The sequence below is a fragment of the Propithecus coquereli genome, unplaced genomic scaffold, assembly GCF_000956105.1.
Source record: "Propithecus coquereli isolate 6110/MARCELLA unplaced genomic scaffold, Pcoq_1.0 Scaffold267, whole genome shotgun sequence".
Classification (NCBI taxonomy): Eukaryota; Metazoa; Chordata; class Mammalia; order Primates; family Indriidae; genus Propithecus; species Propithecus coquereli.
In genome coordinates this window covers 2,469,093-2,486,370 of record NW_012148252.1, presented here as the reverse complement: position 1 = coordinate 2,486,370, position 17,278 = coordinate 2,469,093, and the positions used below count along the sequence as shown (strand labels likewise).

Here is a 17,278-nt window from a genome sequence, read left to right as displayed (position 1 = left end):
CTTGCTCTTGCTCAGGCTGGTCTCGAACTCTTGAGCTCAAACAATCCACCCGCCTCAGCCTCCCAGAGAGCTAGGATTACAGGCGTGAGCCACCGCGCCCGGCCCATAATATTATTTTTGATTACGGATATATTTATCTCAAAAGACGAGCCTGAATAAACATTTTATTTTTTTGAATTACTCAGACTTATTTCTGATAAAAAAGTTAGTTTTTATAACTCTCTTGAATACAACCCCCTTTTCCTTTCAGTATCTTATCAAGAGAATGTATTAATAGTATGGTTATCCATATTCATACAGTGCGATTGTACATATTCTTTTAAAATATTAGATGTGTATTTTCAGTAACATATACTATGGATATATATATGTAGATACAGACACTCCTTTAATATTTTTGTACAACTATTCTAAGTGCATATGTGCACAGAGGTCTCTACACTCATTTTAAACTAACATACCTTGGAGAATAATATATAGTATCTCCATATTGCTGATGAAAATTAATGTAAAATTGGTAGCTCACTTTCACTTTTTTTTTTTTTGAGCTAACAACTCTGTCACTTACCAGCTATATACCATTGACCAAGTCTCTCATCTCCTGACCCCAAGTTTCCTTATCCGGTGAAGCTCTACCCAAGTCCTTCACAGTTAACAGGTATAATACATTGTACTTCTAAAATGTGAAAGGCAAAACCTTAACACTCTTAGAATACAAAATAGAATATTTTCATGTCCTAGAGTAGGGAAATATTTATTTTTTTAAATTGAAGATTACAGCAGTACCTATAAAGGCAAAGATGAATAAATTGGATTACATTAAAATTAAAAATTTATGTTTATCAAAAGATCCTTTTAGGCCAGGCATGGTGGCTCATGCCTGTAATGCTAGCACTCTGGAAGGCGGAGGTGGGAGCATCGCTCGAGGTCAGGAGTTTGAGACCCCATCTCTACTAAAAATAGAAATTATCTGGACAACTAAAAATATATAGAAAAAATTAGCTGGGCATGGTGGTGCATTCCTGTAGTCCCAGCTACTCGGGAGGCTGAGGCAGAAGGATTGCTTGAGCCCAGGAGTTGGAGGTTGCTGTGAGCTAGGCTGACGCCACAGCACTCTAGCACTCTAGCTCAGGCAACAGAGCAAGACTCTGTCTCAAGAAAAAAAAAAAAAAAAAAAGATCTTTTAAGAAGTTTGTAGGCAAGTTACAGGATAGGGTAGGGCAAGGTATTTGCGTGCTCTTGTCTTCACTCACTCACTTGCTCGCTCTCTCTCTCTCCCTGTATATGTATGCATACACACATTACACACATATCTGAGAATATTCAGAATGTGTAAAAGGCCCTGTATGTTAATAAGAAAAAGACTAACAATGCAATAGCAAAATGGTCAAGAGACTGAATAAGCACTTCACAAAGGAGAATGTCAGTAGGGTCAGTGAACATAGGAACAGATTTTGTTAGTTATGGGGAAATACAAATAAAATCCACACTTGGGTACCATTATACACCAACCAGGAGGACTAAAACTTAAATGATGGACAATATCAAGTGATGATACAACGTGAAAGAACAGGAACTCTAATATGTTGCTGGTGGGAGTGTGAATTGCTACAACCACTTTGGCAAAAGCTGGCTGTGTCTATTAAATTTGAATTGAACATAATCTGTGTCCCAGTAATTTCACTATTAGAGATGTCTGTGTATGTGTCCACATTGTAGAGGTGACCTCTGTGCACATATGCACTTAGAATATGTGTACAAAAATATTAATAGCATTATTTGCCAAAGCCAATAATTAGGAAAAACCAAATGAGCATCAATGATAACCAATTTATGAATAGGTAAATATTTATATGAGGGCATACTGAGTAGGAATGAAAGTCAATGAACTTCAGCTACATAGGCCATCATATTTCAATCTCATAAAAATATTTACTGAAATATGGAAGATAAAATATAAAGCATATATATTGTGTGATTACATTTTTATACATTTCAAACACTGAAATTTAGGCATTCATACCCAAGCATGAAACTAAAGCTCAGTATGGAAATGATTGCCATAAACGCCATGATAGTGGTTACCTCTTGAGCAAGAGGAGGATGAGTTTGGAAAGGGCACTTAGAGGGCCTCTGGGGTGCCTTCAGTGTCCTGCTTCTTAGACCTGGACATTGTGTACTTGGTGTTTGCTTTATAATAATTCATAGAGCTACAGATTTGTGACTGTACATTTTCTCTGTGTGCTATATGTTCTATACACAAATTTTACTTTGTCATAAAAAAATTAAAACAAGTTTTAAACATAGAAAAGTTCCAGCTATAAATCATGACTTACTTCATGACTTTGTTTTTTGTTTTTTTGTTTTGTTTTTTGAGATAGAGTCTCACTCTGTTGCCCGGGCTAGAGTGCCATGGCATCATCATAGCTCACAGCAACTTCAAACTCCTGGGCTCAAGCGATCCTTCTGTCTCAGCTTCCCGAGTAGCTGGGACTATAGGTGTGCACCAACACGCCCCGCTAATTTTTTTATTTTTAGTAGAGATGGGGTCTCACTCTTGCTCAGGCCGGTCTCAAACTCCTGAGCTCAAATGACCCTCCTGCCTTGGCCTCCCAGAGTGCTAGGATTACAGGTGTGAGCCACTGTGCCTGGCCATGACTTTCTATTTTCTGATTTTTAATCATTTCAGTGTATGTTTTTGGTCTTAATGTTTCAGGATTTTTTCACTGTTAGTAATTGTCTAAATACCATGGGAAAACGGTGGTGTGCTGAGCCAGCTCATACTGGCATGTGGGAGTTGATGGTGCACATCTCTTCCCAGCTCGATGTTCATTGGTTCAAACTGGCCATGGTGGGAATAGTTACACCAAGGAAATATGCAAAAGTTACGAATCAAGGTTTCCCCCACCTTCCTAGAAAGCTAGTTGTTAAACATTTACTAAGCACACCACTGTATTATTTGCCATATTGAGTGAGAGGTCTATAAAGAAAATAATATTGACTAAATAAATATTTACTTATTTTTCTCAAAATAATATAAACAGCCCATAGTTAGATGTTTAGATAAAATTAAATAAAGATGAACTTCTTTGGGAAAGAAGTGACTTCTGTAAACATAATTTCATCTTCTATTGAGAGGTGGTTAACATAATGGCTCAGTGTGAATTCAGATACTATGCCATTTCAGTTTGAATTTCAGCTCAAGTACTTTTTTTTGTTTTTTTTTTTTTGAGACAGAGTCTCACTGTGTTGCCTGGGCTAGAGTGCCGTGGCGTCATCCTAGCTCACAGCAACCTCAGACTCCTGGGCTCAAGCGATCCTTCTGCCTCAGCCTCCCGAGTAGCTGGGACTACAGGCATGCGCCACCATGCCCGGCTAATTTTTTCTATATAGATTTTTAGTTGTCCAAATAATTTCTTTCTATTTTTAGTAGAGACGGGGGTCTTGCTCTTGCTCAGGCTGGTCTTGAACTCCTGACCTTGAGCAATCCACCCGCCTCTGCCTCCCAGAGTGCTAGGATTACAAGCGTGAGCCACTGCGCCCAGCCAAATGTGTTGTTGATGCGAGTTGTCTCACTACTTTACAGCCCATTTTGAACTCAAATAAGAAAATCGCTCGAATTTGCTTTTTGTCTAACATCATTTCCACAGTCTAAAATAAATATAAACCAGCAAGTAATAAGTCATTAGCAAAAAACACAAAAATGAAAAATACGTGTTAAAATGATGTATAACATAAACACATTTATTTAAGAATGTAGTCCAGTATCAAAGAGCAAATTTCCATGATGCTAAAACTGCAATTACTTTTGCACCAACCTAATAACTTAATATCTCTGTGGTCTCCAATCTCGGACAAGTATTCTTAGCATAGTTTTGACATGTATACTTGGTTGAAGAGACATTGTGGTGATCAAATTAAGTCAAAGGTAGTGGAAATATTGGGAGTCAAAAATATGGTTTGCTCTTTATTCTACTCATATCCACAAAACTTCTGAAATGTGCCCTACATGTGTCCTTAATTGGGTGACATGTGTCCTTAATTGGGTGTATTAGAGTTCTGCAGGTATTAACACCTATTATTCTCAGTGATGTTATTACCCGGTGAAGTAGGTGCTATTAGACCTATTTTACAGGTAAACTGCCTCACTGTGAGGTTAATTTCCTCAAAGTCACACAGAGTCACAATCTGCTCCTTTTTTTTTTTTTTTTTTTTTGAGACAGAGTCTCACTCTGTTGCCCTGGCTAGAGTGAGTGCCGTGGCGTCAGCCTAGCTCACAGCAACCTCAAACTCCTGGGCTCAAGTGATCCTACTGCCCCAGCCTCCCGAGTAGCTGGGACTACAGGCATGCGCCACCATGCCCGGCTAATTTTTTCTATATATTTTTAGTTGTCCAATTAATTTCTTTCTAATTTTTAGCAGAGACGGGATCTCTCTCTTGCTCAGGCTGGTTTCGAACTCCTGAGCTCAAACAATCCGCCCGCCTCGGCCTCCCAGAGTGCTAGGATTATAGGCGTGAGCCACCGCGCCTGGCCTAGCTCAAGTACTTTTTAACCATTTGAACCCAGCAAGTTATTTTACTTCTGTCTTTGAATTTTATCTGTAAACTAGAAATGGTAATCATACTAACTCAATAATGAGTTATGACAAGTACAATGTTTGGTATAGTGAGTGCTCAATAAATTTTGCTGTTAAAAAAATCATATTTCCTTATTGTGAATCTTTGTGATTTTTTTTTTTTACTCCTTTGTCATAGAAATGCTGAAAAATTCTTCAGTTGTATTCTGTTGGAATATGAAAACTAAATTACTTGGAATATTTTCAAGAAAATATTTTATTTTATTGTTTTATTTTTAGGTGATTCCTCCTAAGGAGTGGAAGCCAAGACAGTGCTATGATGACATTGATAATTTGCTTATTCCAGCGCCGATTCAGCAGATGGTCACAGGGCAGTCCGGACTGTTCACGCAATACAACATCCAGAAAAAAGCCATGACCGTGAAGGAGTTCAGGCAGCTGGCCAATAGTGGCAAGTGAGTGGATTCAGTTGGCTATATTTATTTCAGAGATATATGGAAACATGGTAAGAAACAAAGTAGACGGAGTACTTTATCATAAAAAGAAGGAATCTCCTATATAATCTGTCAGTCCTCATTTAACTGTTTTTTTTCTTCAGGTGGTTGCCTTCCAACATTTATTTGACTGTTAAGGAAATTGTTCCTCATTTTATTATCTCATTCATAATAGCTTTAAATGGAACTTTCTGTCTTTTAGTTACTTTTGAGTTTTTAAGAAATTAAATTTTTTTTTTTTTTTTTTTTTTTTTTTATAAGATGGGGTCCTGCTCTGTCACCTATGCTGGAGTGCAGTGCTGTGCAATCATAGTTCACTACAGACTCAAACTCCTGGACTCAAGTGATCCTCCTGCCTTAGCCTCCCAAGTAGCTGGGAACTATAGGCTCATGTCATCATGCCTGGCTAATTTTTTTTTTTTTTGTAGAGACTGCTGTGGCTACCCAGGCTGGTCTTGAACTCCTGGCCTCAAGCCATCCTCCCACCTCAGCCTCCCAAAGTGCTGGGATTACAGGCGTGAGCCACTGCGCCCAGCTGCTATGAGTTTTTGTTTCTACACGTTTCATCTTTGTTAGGATATTTTTTAAAATTGTATGACAATGTTTAAGCTTTATACATATATATTTTTATGTATGTGTGTGCATTAGAAGATTAGTTACTTTAAAAGAAAACCTTGGCTGGGATGTGGTGGCTCACGCCTGTAATCCTAGCACTCTGGGAGGCTGAGGCAGGTGGATTGTTTGAGCTCAGGAGTTTGAGACCCCATCTCTACTAAAAATAGAAAGAAATTAGCTGGACAACTAAAAATATATAGAAAAAATTAGCCAAGCATGGTGGCGTATGCCTGTAGTCCCAGCTACTTGGGAGGCTGAGGCAGGAGGATTGTTTGAGCCCAGGAGTTTGAGGTTGCTGCGAGCTAGGCTAATACCACGGCACTCTAGCCCAGGCAAGAGAGTGAGACTCTGTCTCAAAAAAAAATAAAAAAGAAAACCTTGAACGACATGAAAGGCCACTGTTATTTCATCAGTTATCTATTGCTGTTTAACAAAGTATCTTAAATTTTAGCTGCTTAAACCAATCCATAATTTCTGAAGGTCAAGAATCTGGGAGAGGTCGGGCGCGGTGGCTCACGCCTGTAATCCTAGCACCGTGGGAGGCCGAGGAGGGTGGATTGTTTGAGCTCAGGAGTTCGAGACCAGCCTGAGCTAGAGCGAGACCCCGTCTCTACGAAAAATAGAAAGAAATTAGCTGGACAACTAAAAATACATAGAAAAAATTAGCTGGGCATGGTGGCGCATTCCTGTAGTCCCAGCTACTCAGGAGGCTGAGGCAGTAGGATCGCTTGAGCCCAGGAGTTTGAGGTTGCTGTGAGCTAGGCTGACGCCATGACACTCTAGCCAGGGCAAAAGAGTGAGACTTTGTCCCAAAAAAAAAAAAAAAAAAAAGAATCTGGGAGTGGCTTAGCTGGGGGTTCTGGCTTAGGGTCTCCCATGAAGTTGCAGTAAAGATGTTGGCTGGGGCTGCAGTCATCCAAACATTTGACTGTGACTGGAAGATTCTCTTCCAAGAGTGCGCCCCTTACGTGACTGTTGGCTGGAGCACTCAGATCCTTGTCATATGGGCTGCTCCTCATGTTATGGCAGCTGGCCTCTCCCAGAGCAGGTAATCCAAGAGAGAGTTAGCAAGATGCAAGCCACAATGTCTTTTCATGACCTGTTTCAGAAGTGACACGCTGTCACTTCTGCCATATTCTGTTTGTTACAAGCCAGTTGTTAAGTGTAGCCTATACTCAAGGGAGTAGAATGCAGCCTTACTAGAAGGGAGGAGTGTCAGAGAATTTGTGGATATACTTAAAGATTATGCCAGTTATGATTGTTGTTAAAGTATATATATATATTTTTAAAAGTTTCTGATATGGTAGTTGAGGTCCTAGATTAAAACACAAATCTAACAACAACAGCAAAAAAGAACAAACCCAAAACAAAATCCAAAAGACTAACCAAAAAACATAGTTGTTCAGATTCCTTGGGTTGGTATAAATGAGGTTAACACTTTGGATAAATTTAGCTACCTTTTTTTTTTTTTTTGTAAAAAAATTATATTTGACATTGTAAACGCATGATGGTACTTGAAGAATCTTCTGTGTGTTAGGTTCCTACTGTGGAGCATTCTGGCTATTCCAAAGAAAGTGATAATTTTATATTTAATTTAATTTGAATCCCTTCTTTTGAATTTTTTGTGTATGCATTAGTAGAGCCTCATTTTTTAGATTTCATTAATTGAAAATGTGAAACTTTCATCATAGATTGTACTCATTTTCTTTCTTTGATAATGCCTCTTAGTCCAAAGAACATCTAGAGACTTCCAACATAGCTCTAATGTAATAATGTACAGAGGTGAATTTGCGTTGTGCACATTACTGATCTGTACTTTCTTCTCGGCTTGAGGGTAAGTGCTTTACATAATTATGTGATGGAGCCCTCACAACAGCTTAGCTGTTATTATCTCTATTTTATAGGGGAATAACTGAGTTCCAGAGGAACTCAGCCCCTGTCCGAGATTATGTAATTTATAAATAGAAGCCTGCATTCACACCCAGGCAACATGGTCCTGAAGCCCACCTCTTAACAACTGTGCTATAAAGGAAGGTATGATTGAATCAGTGTTGAATAAATTGACACAGAATTTGTGGACCAGCTGTGATTGGTTGACAATCCATTAAGGAAGGAATCTGTAGTTAGGATTCATTAGAATCAGATACTAGCCAAGTGAACTGGTCAGTTTTTTCTAGTTTAGAATCAGCATTTGTTTCAAATATTCAATGATTTTAAAATTTACTCTCAATGGACAGTATCTAACTTTAACTTTCCCTTTAAGAATTATGGGTTTTTAAAAATTGATACTGACTGGGTGTATGGTGATAGATTCTTCATATATAGTGTAAGGCAGTTAAGAGCTTTAATTTCTAAAATCCAAGATGTTTCTTTAGAAGTCCTAATAAACAGCATTTCTGCTACCTTCTTCTCTCTGTTCTCTCTTCTGTTCTGTGCTCTGGGGAGTAGAGATGTGCATCTGTCTTAATCACCTGACTTTGACCTCTGGTTAGCTTGTTTAGCTGTGTCTGGAATTCCTGATACTACTGGAACCTACTAATAGACGTGGTGGAATGATGTCAAGTCAGTGGTGCTTTCATGCTTATCCTTTTGTTTTTGGCTGTACTGTGAGATTCTAGTATTCTGGGTAGAAGAGCAAATTTTTCTGTATTGCAAATACAGTTGTTAAATTAAGTTGCTTGGTCTTTTTGCTTATTACATAGATAACCAGATTGGGTTTCCCAGTGTAGTGAATGTACATGTTGATAGTTCTGTAAGTAGTTAATCTAAAATGTCCAGTATGCTTTATAGGGATTGTTACTACTGCTAAATACCTTTTTTTACTTCCTTTTTTTTATTGATAATATAAGGTTATTGTTCAAAATCATAATAATACAAAGAAGTGCTTTTCTGTAATTCTTATGTGAGAGATAAATATTAATATCAATAATTTGGTGTACATTTCATGGCTACTTAGTGTACAATGACAGTTATTTATTTTTACTTAAATAGGATCATATTATACACACTATTCTGTAACCTGCTCTATTCACTATGGAAAGAATTTAATGTCAGTACCTAGAATGAGTGACCTTATTTGTGTTCTGTATTTTTTAAAATCCAATCACTAGTTGATGGATATTGACTTGTGTTTTCAATTAATGCTGAAGCAAACATCCTGGGCTGTCTACATTGTACACGTATCCATGTTGTTAGAATGAATTGCTAGAGGTGATTTTTTAAGGCTTTTGATAATATGTTGAAAAATTATACATTGGAAAGGTTTTAACAGTTTATATTTTTACTGCAGCTATGTATGAGGTCTCACTTTTTCCTGCCATAATATATATTAAGGATTGGCCAATCAAATAACTGCAAAGTATCTTATTTTAGTTTTACTTTCTTGTATTTTTAGTGAAATTGTCCTTTTTCAATGTTTCTATCGGTGTTATGTCCTCTACATATAAATCTATAAAATTTCTTACTATAGTATAATTGGATAAAGATTTAAAAATATTTTGAAAGCTAAAATAATGACCTTTTAACTACTTTTTTTGCTTATATTGTTGATACTTTTTTTCAGACGTTATGACATGTCATGTTGATACTTTAATGAAAGTATTTTTACTACTACTACTAATATAAAGTGATAATATGGAGTTATTTAGGGATCTTAATATTCAGATATCTATGATAAATACGTTTGTATGTTTACTTGTTAGATTTGACAACATGGATATCTTGCTGTATTTTTATTTGGTTAGAATTTTGTTTTGGAAAGTGATGTAAATCAAATGGAAGGAAAAAATCTTAAAACCATCTTATTGGTTTGTACTTTTTTCATCTACCTTTTCAGATATTGTACTCCGAGATATTTGGATTATGAAGATTTGGAGCGCAAGTACTGGAAGAACTTAACTTTTGTGGCACCTATCTATGGTGCAGATATTAACGGGAGTATATATGATGAGGTACATTTATATTTATAATGGGTTTTGTGACGGGCCATTGGATGTTACTATCTTTGTTATCGTTTCAGACAGTTGAGAAGTAGTCATTTGTTGGCTTTTGGGTGATCCAAAATTCCTTAGAGTATAAGAGGAAATAAAGGCTCATCAGCAGGATTTCTGCTGCTGGTATTTTTCAAATTGAAGCCAGCGAATTGTACAAATACCTGAGATTGTTCAACAGTAAGATAGTATGCAGTTACCTGGTTGATCTTTACATTACATTAAAAAAAATTTTTTTAAGCACAAGTACATTATGAAAATGTTTGCAAAACAGGAAATATTATCCATCATACTACTACCTTAAAGCAAAAGCAGTATTTTAGGTGTACTCTAGTGGTTTCTTGCTAACCGTATAAAAATAGTTATTTATTTTTTATTTTTTTGCAAGCACAGGTGAAGTTTATTGAGTTAAAGTAAGATATGTTTGCCATAGACAGCAAACAGACCTCCTGTCATAATAAGAGGTCTCCGATTATGGTCCGGGGTTCTGTTTTATATTGCTTAGGCTGGGCCCTCCTTGTGGTTCAAACATCACCATCAAACCACTTTGATGGACTGTCCAAAAATAGTTATTTTTGAACAGGCTTATATTCTCCTTTTTTCAGAGACAAATTGTACATTTTTTTAAATTTTTTTAAAAATATATGTTGTTACAGTCTTCATGTAGCCATTTTTCATGGGGACATGATCCACTGGTTGTAATTCAATTGTTTTGGCCTTTTCCTGATTTTTTTTTAACTGTAGTTTTTTTCCTTTTTAAAACCTTCTATCTCTTCCCCTATTTTTTTTTTTTTTTTTTTGAAAAATTTCTTACCTATCAAAAGGTGGAACTAGTACAGTGCACTCCTGGATACCGCTAGATTTGCAATACAGGTTGAGCATCCCTAATCTGAAGATCTGAAATCTGAAATCCTCCAAAATTCAAAACATTTTGAGAGCTGACATGATGCTCAAAGAAAATGCTCATTGGAGCACTTTGCATTTGGATTTTTGGATTAGGGATGCTGAACCGGTAAGTGTAATGCAAGTATTCCAAAATCCGAAAAAAATCCCAATTTGAAACTGTTCTGGTCCCAAGCATTTTGGATACGGGATACTCAACCTGTAGTGAATATTTTGCCACATTTGCTTTATGAATATTAGATGATATTGTGGAATTACCTCTGTCCTATTAGATGTAATGATGGCATGATGACTGTATAATTTTTTTCTTATCAATTAAAGACGCACATTGAAATATATATGGGTGAAAAAAACACGAGGTCTGGGATTTGATTTTCAAATACTTCAGAAAATAAAGTAGGATGGATATAGATGAAAGAAGATTGATAAAATATTTATAATTGAAGCTAGATGATGGACCGGCATTCTAAATATGTATATATATGAAGTATGAAAAATAAAAGATAAAAAAAAAAAACAAAGAAACACCTTTCCCCCTTCTGTGTTTTCACTAGTATAAGTAACCTCTGTGTTGAGAATTTATTGTTTGTTGAAGTAGTATATACTTTTGTAGGAAAATTGAAAAATACAGAAGAATATGAAGAAAACAAACATTGCTCATAAGGTCACCAAACGAGAGTAACCTTTTCATGATATCCTTTTTTAAAAAAAAATTTTTTTTTTTTGGATACAGAGTCTTATTCTTGCCCAGCCTGGTCTCAAACTGCTGGGCTCAAGTGATCCTCCCACCTTAGTCTCTCCAGTAGCTGGGATTACAGATGCGTGTCACCACACCCAATCACAATTTCCTTTTGCTTTTTCTGTTTTATGTGAGTATGTGTATATATATATGCATGTGTGTACATGTTTCTCACCAAAGAGCCGAGGTGATTTGAACACTCTTTTGGCTTTTGAAGCATTTCCGATGTTGCTTTCCAGAAGGACCATTTCAATTTATTCTAGAACAAGCCATATCTAGACTACCAGTTGCAAATTGTGCCTTATATTAAATGGTTGCTAGTTTTTTTTTGGTATTTCAGTTCCAGGTGTCTACTGTACTGATTTATTCTTTAGTGATGATAAATCTGTTATATGTTTAACATGTATGAGTAACTGTGGTGGAGCAGGTACTACATGTTACTCAAAGGCAAGACCAAGTGATACGTGCATGGGATGAGGGTGGGGCAAGAACAACTTCTAGTGCTTAGAGTAAGTGTCTGGGAAGGATGTGGTAGCAAGTAGAACATGTAGGAAACGATTGGTGATAGAGGAGTTTGTGCAAATGGGAGTGGACATATTGGAAACATTTATGTGTGTCTGGTATCTTTAGATGCCATTAACAGTAAGGCATCCTTACAGAATATGGCACCTTGCCTTGTTAAACTGGCTTGTGTGGGATTTCCATTGGAATGAATGAGGCAGCATAAATACTGTTGGCATTTTGCACTTAACAAAACTTCGTGCCCAGAGAGATTCAACTACTTTTCCAAAGTCACGAGGCTAGTAGAAGGGCTGCCACATGACCTTTTCCCCCAAACCGGTTTAAAGAGTTTGGTTAGGGGAAAATGCATAGTCAATCTCATAGTTGTGGGAATGTGTCAGACTAGGTCTTTGTCAACTACATATTCCACCTCCCCCTCCCCCCTGCCACAGCTGATGGTTTATTTTGTGCCTTCTTCATGCTTTCTTCCCTGTTGTATCCTGGCAGTTGTTCAGGCTTCTGAGAGGAAGGTTAAGGTGAGGGATCTTCTGGATCCTGACCTTAGAGGTTGCATGTCTGAGTGCTCTAAAAAAAAAAACAGATTGAGTTTTATTTTAGTTTTTTAATCACCTCTTAGGATCATTGACCTCTTTGTTTCTTTCTTTTTGAGTATATAAAGAGTTAGAAGCAGCATATTCGTGACCATTTTCAGAACAATTCAGACATAAAAATGCCCCGAATTAGCTTTCTATATTTGATAATAAAAGAGCGTAATCATTGACTGCAAAGATAAGGTTGATAGACTTTGGATTGCTGTCCTTATCAATTTACCACTTGAGTTTCAAAACCAATTACTCATTGGCATGGCTTCAAGGGAACATTGACTTTAGACTTCAGATTTGAATAACTTTAGTTATTAAAATCCAATGCACAAAATCCACTGGTTTGTAAACATGCAGTTTAAAACCATCCTCATCATTTACAGCTTTTAGAGCCAAAAGTCTGTCATTTTGGTAGGACCTACAAGGCATAGTATTTTATGGAATTTCTGCAGGCTCTCAGGGAGCATTTAGCAGCTCCCGAGTTGGGCTGACATTTTCAATGTTTTTGTAGCATAAAGACAGACATGAGAGAAGTGTTGTAAACTGCTTCTGGTGAACAAAACCAAACACATTCAAGATGCCTAAATTCAAACAAATGAAAAATAGCTTGTATTATTCCCTTGAGGTAGGTGAAGAATATGAAAAGGAAGAGTGCATTAAAGGGAGTGATGAGGAGTAGGTGTTATAATAACTGTCAGGAATGTTTGAATTCATCTTAATGTACATTGAAAAAAACCCATGTATTGTTTTGCTGTTGACTATCATATCTTTACATTGTTTAATTCTTCAGTATTTAAATTGTACTGAAGGCTGGGCGTGGTGGCTCACGCCTGTAATCCTAGCACTCTGGGAGGCCGAGGTGGATGGATCGTTTGAGCTCAGGAGTTCGAGACCAGCCTGAGCAAGAGCGAGACCCCGTATCTACCAAAAATAGAAAGAAATTAATTGCACAGCTAAAAATATATATAGAAAAAAAAATTAGCTGGACATGGTGGCACATGCCTGTAGTCCCAGCTACTCGGGAGGCTGAGGCAGTAGGATTACTTGATCCCAGGAGTTTGAGGTTGCTGTGAGCTAGGCTGACGCCACGGCACTCTAGCCTGGGAAACAGAGTGAGACTCTGTCAAAAAAAAAAAAAAAAAAAAGGTACTGAAAACTGGTTTCTTATGGTTCATTGCATTATTTTGAAAGGAATTACGGAGTCATCAAATTGCAGTTCAGTTTCTCCCCTAATTTCTAATTATAGCTATTTCCTTTACTCTTTAAAGACTGGTTGGGGAGCCATAGCCTTTTTTTGGTGGGGGTGGGAGTTCTCAGAGAGGGCGTGGAGAGTTAAGAGAACTAGTTTGTGCAGGGTACAAAGATGGATAAAGATCCTGCTTCTCAAGTATTAATAGTTCACAGGCGCTGAGGAGCAGAGGGACAATAGTTAGAATCAGCTTGGCCGTAAAGGGTAGTGCGGGGCTCTGTGGAGCCCGTAGGAGAAGCACTGCAAGCAGGCTTGCATCCAAGGAAGACTTTGCGGAGCAGAGAGGACATCTGAACTTGGCCTAGCTGACTAAGTTTAAGTGAAAGGACAGAGAGTGGAGGATGGGGCAGGAGCTAGGTAAATTGGAGGGCAAGACCACACCTCATAGTCTCAGTATTTTTGCTGAAATTGAGGATGTTTGCTGAGCAGGGGGTTAGGAGGATGCAGCCCACCTGGGATAGTGGCTGTGGGATCTGGGAGGGAGGGTTCTGCCTGAGACCTGAGACATGGCTGTGGGCCTGGGCCATGGATCCAACCCCTGGTACTGATGCACATGTTCTAAAAGCAGGCAAATCTTTTAAGGGAGCAGACATGGTGCCATTGTAGTTTTGATCCAGGCTGAGATACAGTGCAGGAATTGGAAGCGAGGGTGTTCATGAAGGATTGCATGAGAATAATCAGCCTTAATAGGAAAGGGAGCAGGGCCTGGAAATCCCAGGGCTTGAGTCTAGGCCCCTCTTTCACTCGGCTGCTGCTTTCAGAGTTTGCGTTGCTTATGTTATATTAAGAAATCTCAACACCATGGACAGTAGCCTATGGGAACAGTAACAGTAATGTGACTTAAGCAAGTTTTATTTTTTAAAGCAAAAGACAAAAATTATCAAAAGCATGGGGTTACAAAACCCAGCCTTTGGGTATATGAAGCAGAGCAGGGTTTGGCCATCAAATTCTGCCTGTTGCTTGTTTTTATAAATAAAGTTTTGTTGAAGCACAGCCTTGCTCATTCATTGACATTTATATATGGCTGTTTTTGCTCTATAATGGCAGAGCTGAGTTGGTTGTGGCAGATTGTATGGCCACCAAAGCCTAAAATATTTATTGTCTGTTCCTTTGCAGAAAAAGTTTACCAGCCCTTTATAAAGAGGCACAATTATTCCTTCTTCCAGAAGTGTGTACAAGTCCTTTTTGAGATAGATGGGATATAGATAGAATTCTGACTGTTCTCAGGATAATGAGATTAATATAATTGACTACACTGATTCTTTGCGACAATGAAATTGGAGTATTTGGGGATTTCAGGAACCTTTTGTAGTTAAAACATTTCTTAGAAATAGAGCCACCTTTGGCTCTGGGTAAGCCCTGGATGATTCTTTCGCAACAATAATGTAAGTATAAGACACTTAAGATGTGAATTTTTTTGGTCACGTTTTACTAAGAGCAGGTATGCTGATAAAGTTTTAGTTAGCCTTTACTAATAGTCTCTACATATGAAAAGTTAGCCCTCTGTTAGGAGAAGTGTGAGAATTTCTTCAGGAAACAAAACAAACACACAAAAAGAAGACAGATAAAGAGAAAAGAAGGGACAGAGAGAAAAAAGTCCTGTAACTCCATGGGATGATAAGACTTGGCTAAGGTGCACGAAAGCCAGCAGGTGTCTGTAGAAAACACAGAAGGTAGAACATTTCTGAGGTGGCCAATAGCCATGTGTACCTCCATCGACTTTGAAGGCAGAGCCACATCTGTGTTCTGTGTGTGAGAGCTAAGAATAGACATTAACATAACCTACCTTAGTACAGTGACAGAGGAAGTGGTCAGGCTTGTGTTCTGTGCAATTTTGGGCTGCATTTCTAGCAATACCTATTGCATAGCATCATGGTGATTTTCCTAATGATGATAATGCTTCATTAAATTGAGGATTAAAATGAAGTTCCACTTTGTTGAAGTTGGCTGTTACCTTCATGATGAAAAACACTAGAAGGATCTCCAAGTGTATTGTCTGTGTTCAGAAGTCTTCTTTGTAAGATTATTCCTTTGCCGAGTGGTGATAGATAGTGCCTCCCCTAAGCCTCATCTCCCTCCTTGATGCCCAGGCTTGAACGCCTCTATCGTAACAGGCGGGGCAGTCTTCAGCGGCTCCTTAGAGCCAGTGTTTTTCTCCACAAAGAGTTTAGCTTATCTTCATTGTCAGAGTTCCCATGGAGCAATTAGCCTTCTCTGGAGGCTTTGTGTCCAGGTACTTCTTTCTTATCTTCTGAAATAAACCTATGAGATAGTATTTCATCAAGATTGAGAATTTCCTTTTCATTTAACCATCTTTTATGATAGTTTTCTGCAGTTCACTGGAGGAAGATAGCCACACTTCACTGTGAGGGGACGCTGCCTTACCTGTGACCTTCAACTCGTGCCGTCTTACACTGCTGTTGGATCTTTCAGACCATTTAGCTCTGGCTGTGAAACTCAGCTCCTTCTCTGAATTGTGTTGCTCCCCCACTGCTGCTGCTGCTGCGGATCTCCAAAGGTGTCCACCCCTTCTCCTGTGCCACCCTGGTACTCAGGGGCCTCCTACCCTGAGAGTGGCTGTCAGTCCACTGTGCAAGGGTTTTCTCTAGGTTTTCAAAATATTGTGCTGGCTTGAGTAACACAGTGAAGTTTTCCAGAAGCAACACTACTATGTTTAGGAGATTGGGACTTGTCAAAATCATGTTCTGTGGGCTTCCCTCCTTCAATATGAATCATCACTTCCAACCATTCCCAGGCTTTTCTAGGTCTCACACACTCACTTTCTCCTTGGACTTTTCCACTTTCTCAGGAGACATTTTCACTATTAATGATGGGAAGATGACAGCAATGGTGCCAATAGATTTAATATGGGCAGGAGGCTTATTCCTTTTGGGAAAACATCTGAGGTAAATTTAACTACAGTCTGTGTTCTCTGACCTAGATTCGTATACAGCTGAAACAATTCTGGTGGAAAAACTCATCATAGGGGAGTTTTCGATTTGGACAGTGAATATTGGGTAAAAAAATTATTACAGCGAATATTTGGAAAATAAGTACAGAGAATGAAGGACACCTGTATTCATGTGCCTGTTCTGTAGGAGACTCTGAGTTCACTGATGGCAGGTATCATTTCTCATACATTCTCTAGCCTCAATCTCTAACATAGTGTCTGCTGTAAAGAACGCACCTAAATAATTGCAGAATTGATGACGGAAAAATAACCTGGGGCAAGATCGTGAAGTTGCCTAAATGTTTTTCATTGTTTTCTGTACATCTTGGAAAAAACTTGAGATTATTTTAGTAGGAAGTGATAGGATCAGAGTTTCACTTTAGAAAGTGTGGACTGATTATACGAAGCAGCTTGGAAAATGCTTTGGATGAGGACAAGGAAGGGGTTCTCCTGACCTTCAGTGTGCGTTTTCCTGAATTCTAGTACTCCAGGACAGCAGTTTTCCAATCTTTTCAGTCTCAGGACACCACTACACTCTTAATGATTATTGTGGCCCTTAAAAAGCTTTTGTTTAAGTAGGTTCTGTCTCATATCTCAGAGAGTGCTATATTTGGATTAAAAAAAATATGTAAGTAGGTTATATCTACTCTTATTATTG

General features: G+C 38.1%; 1 protein-coding gene across 2 annotated transcripts in view; it reads left to right on the top strand.

The window, feature by feature from the left end:
- Positions 1-17,278, top strand: part of KDM4C (lysine (K)-specific demethylase 4C) — a 379,345-nt gene that overhangs the window by 44,908 nt on the left and 317,159 nt on the right. For both annotated transcript variants that reach the window (XM_012647402.1, XM_012647399.1), the window contains exons 3-4: positions 4,858-5,033; positions 9,523-9,637. In XM_012647402.1, the coding sequence (XP_012502856.1) occupies positions 4,858-5,033; positions 9,523-9,637 (291 nt within the window). The remainder of the gene's footprint in view (positions 1-4,857; positions 5,034-9,522; positions 9,638-17,278) is intronic.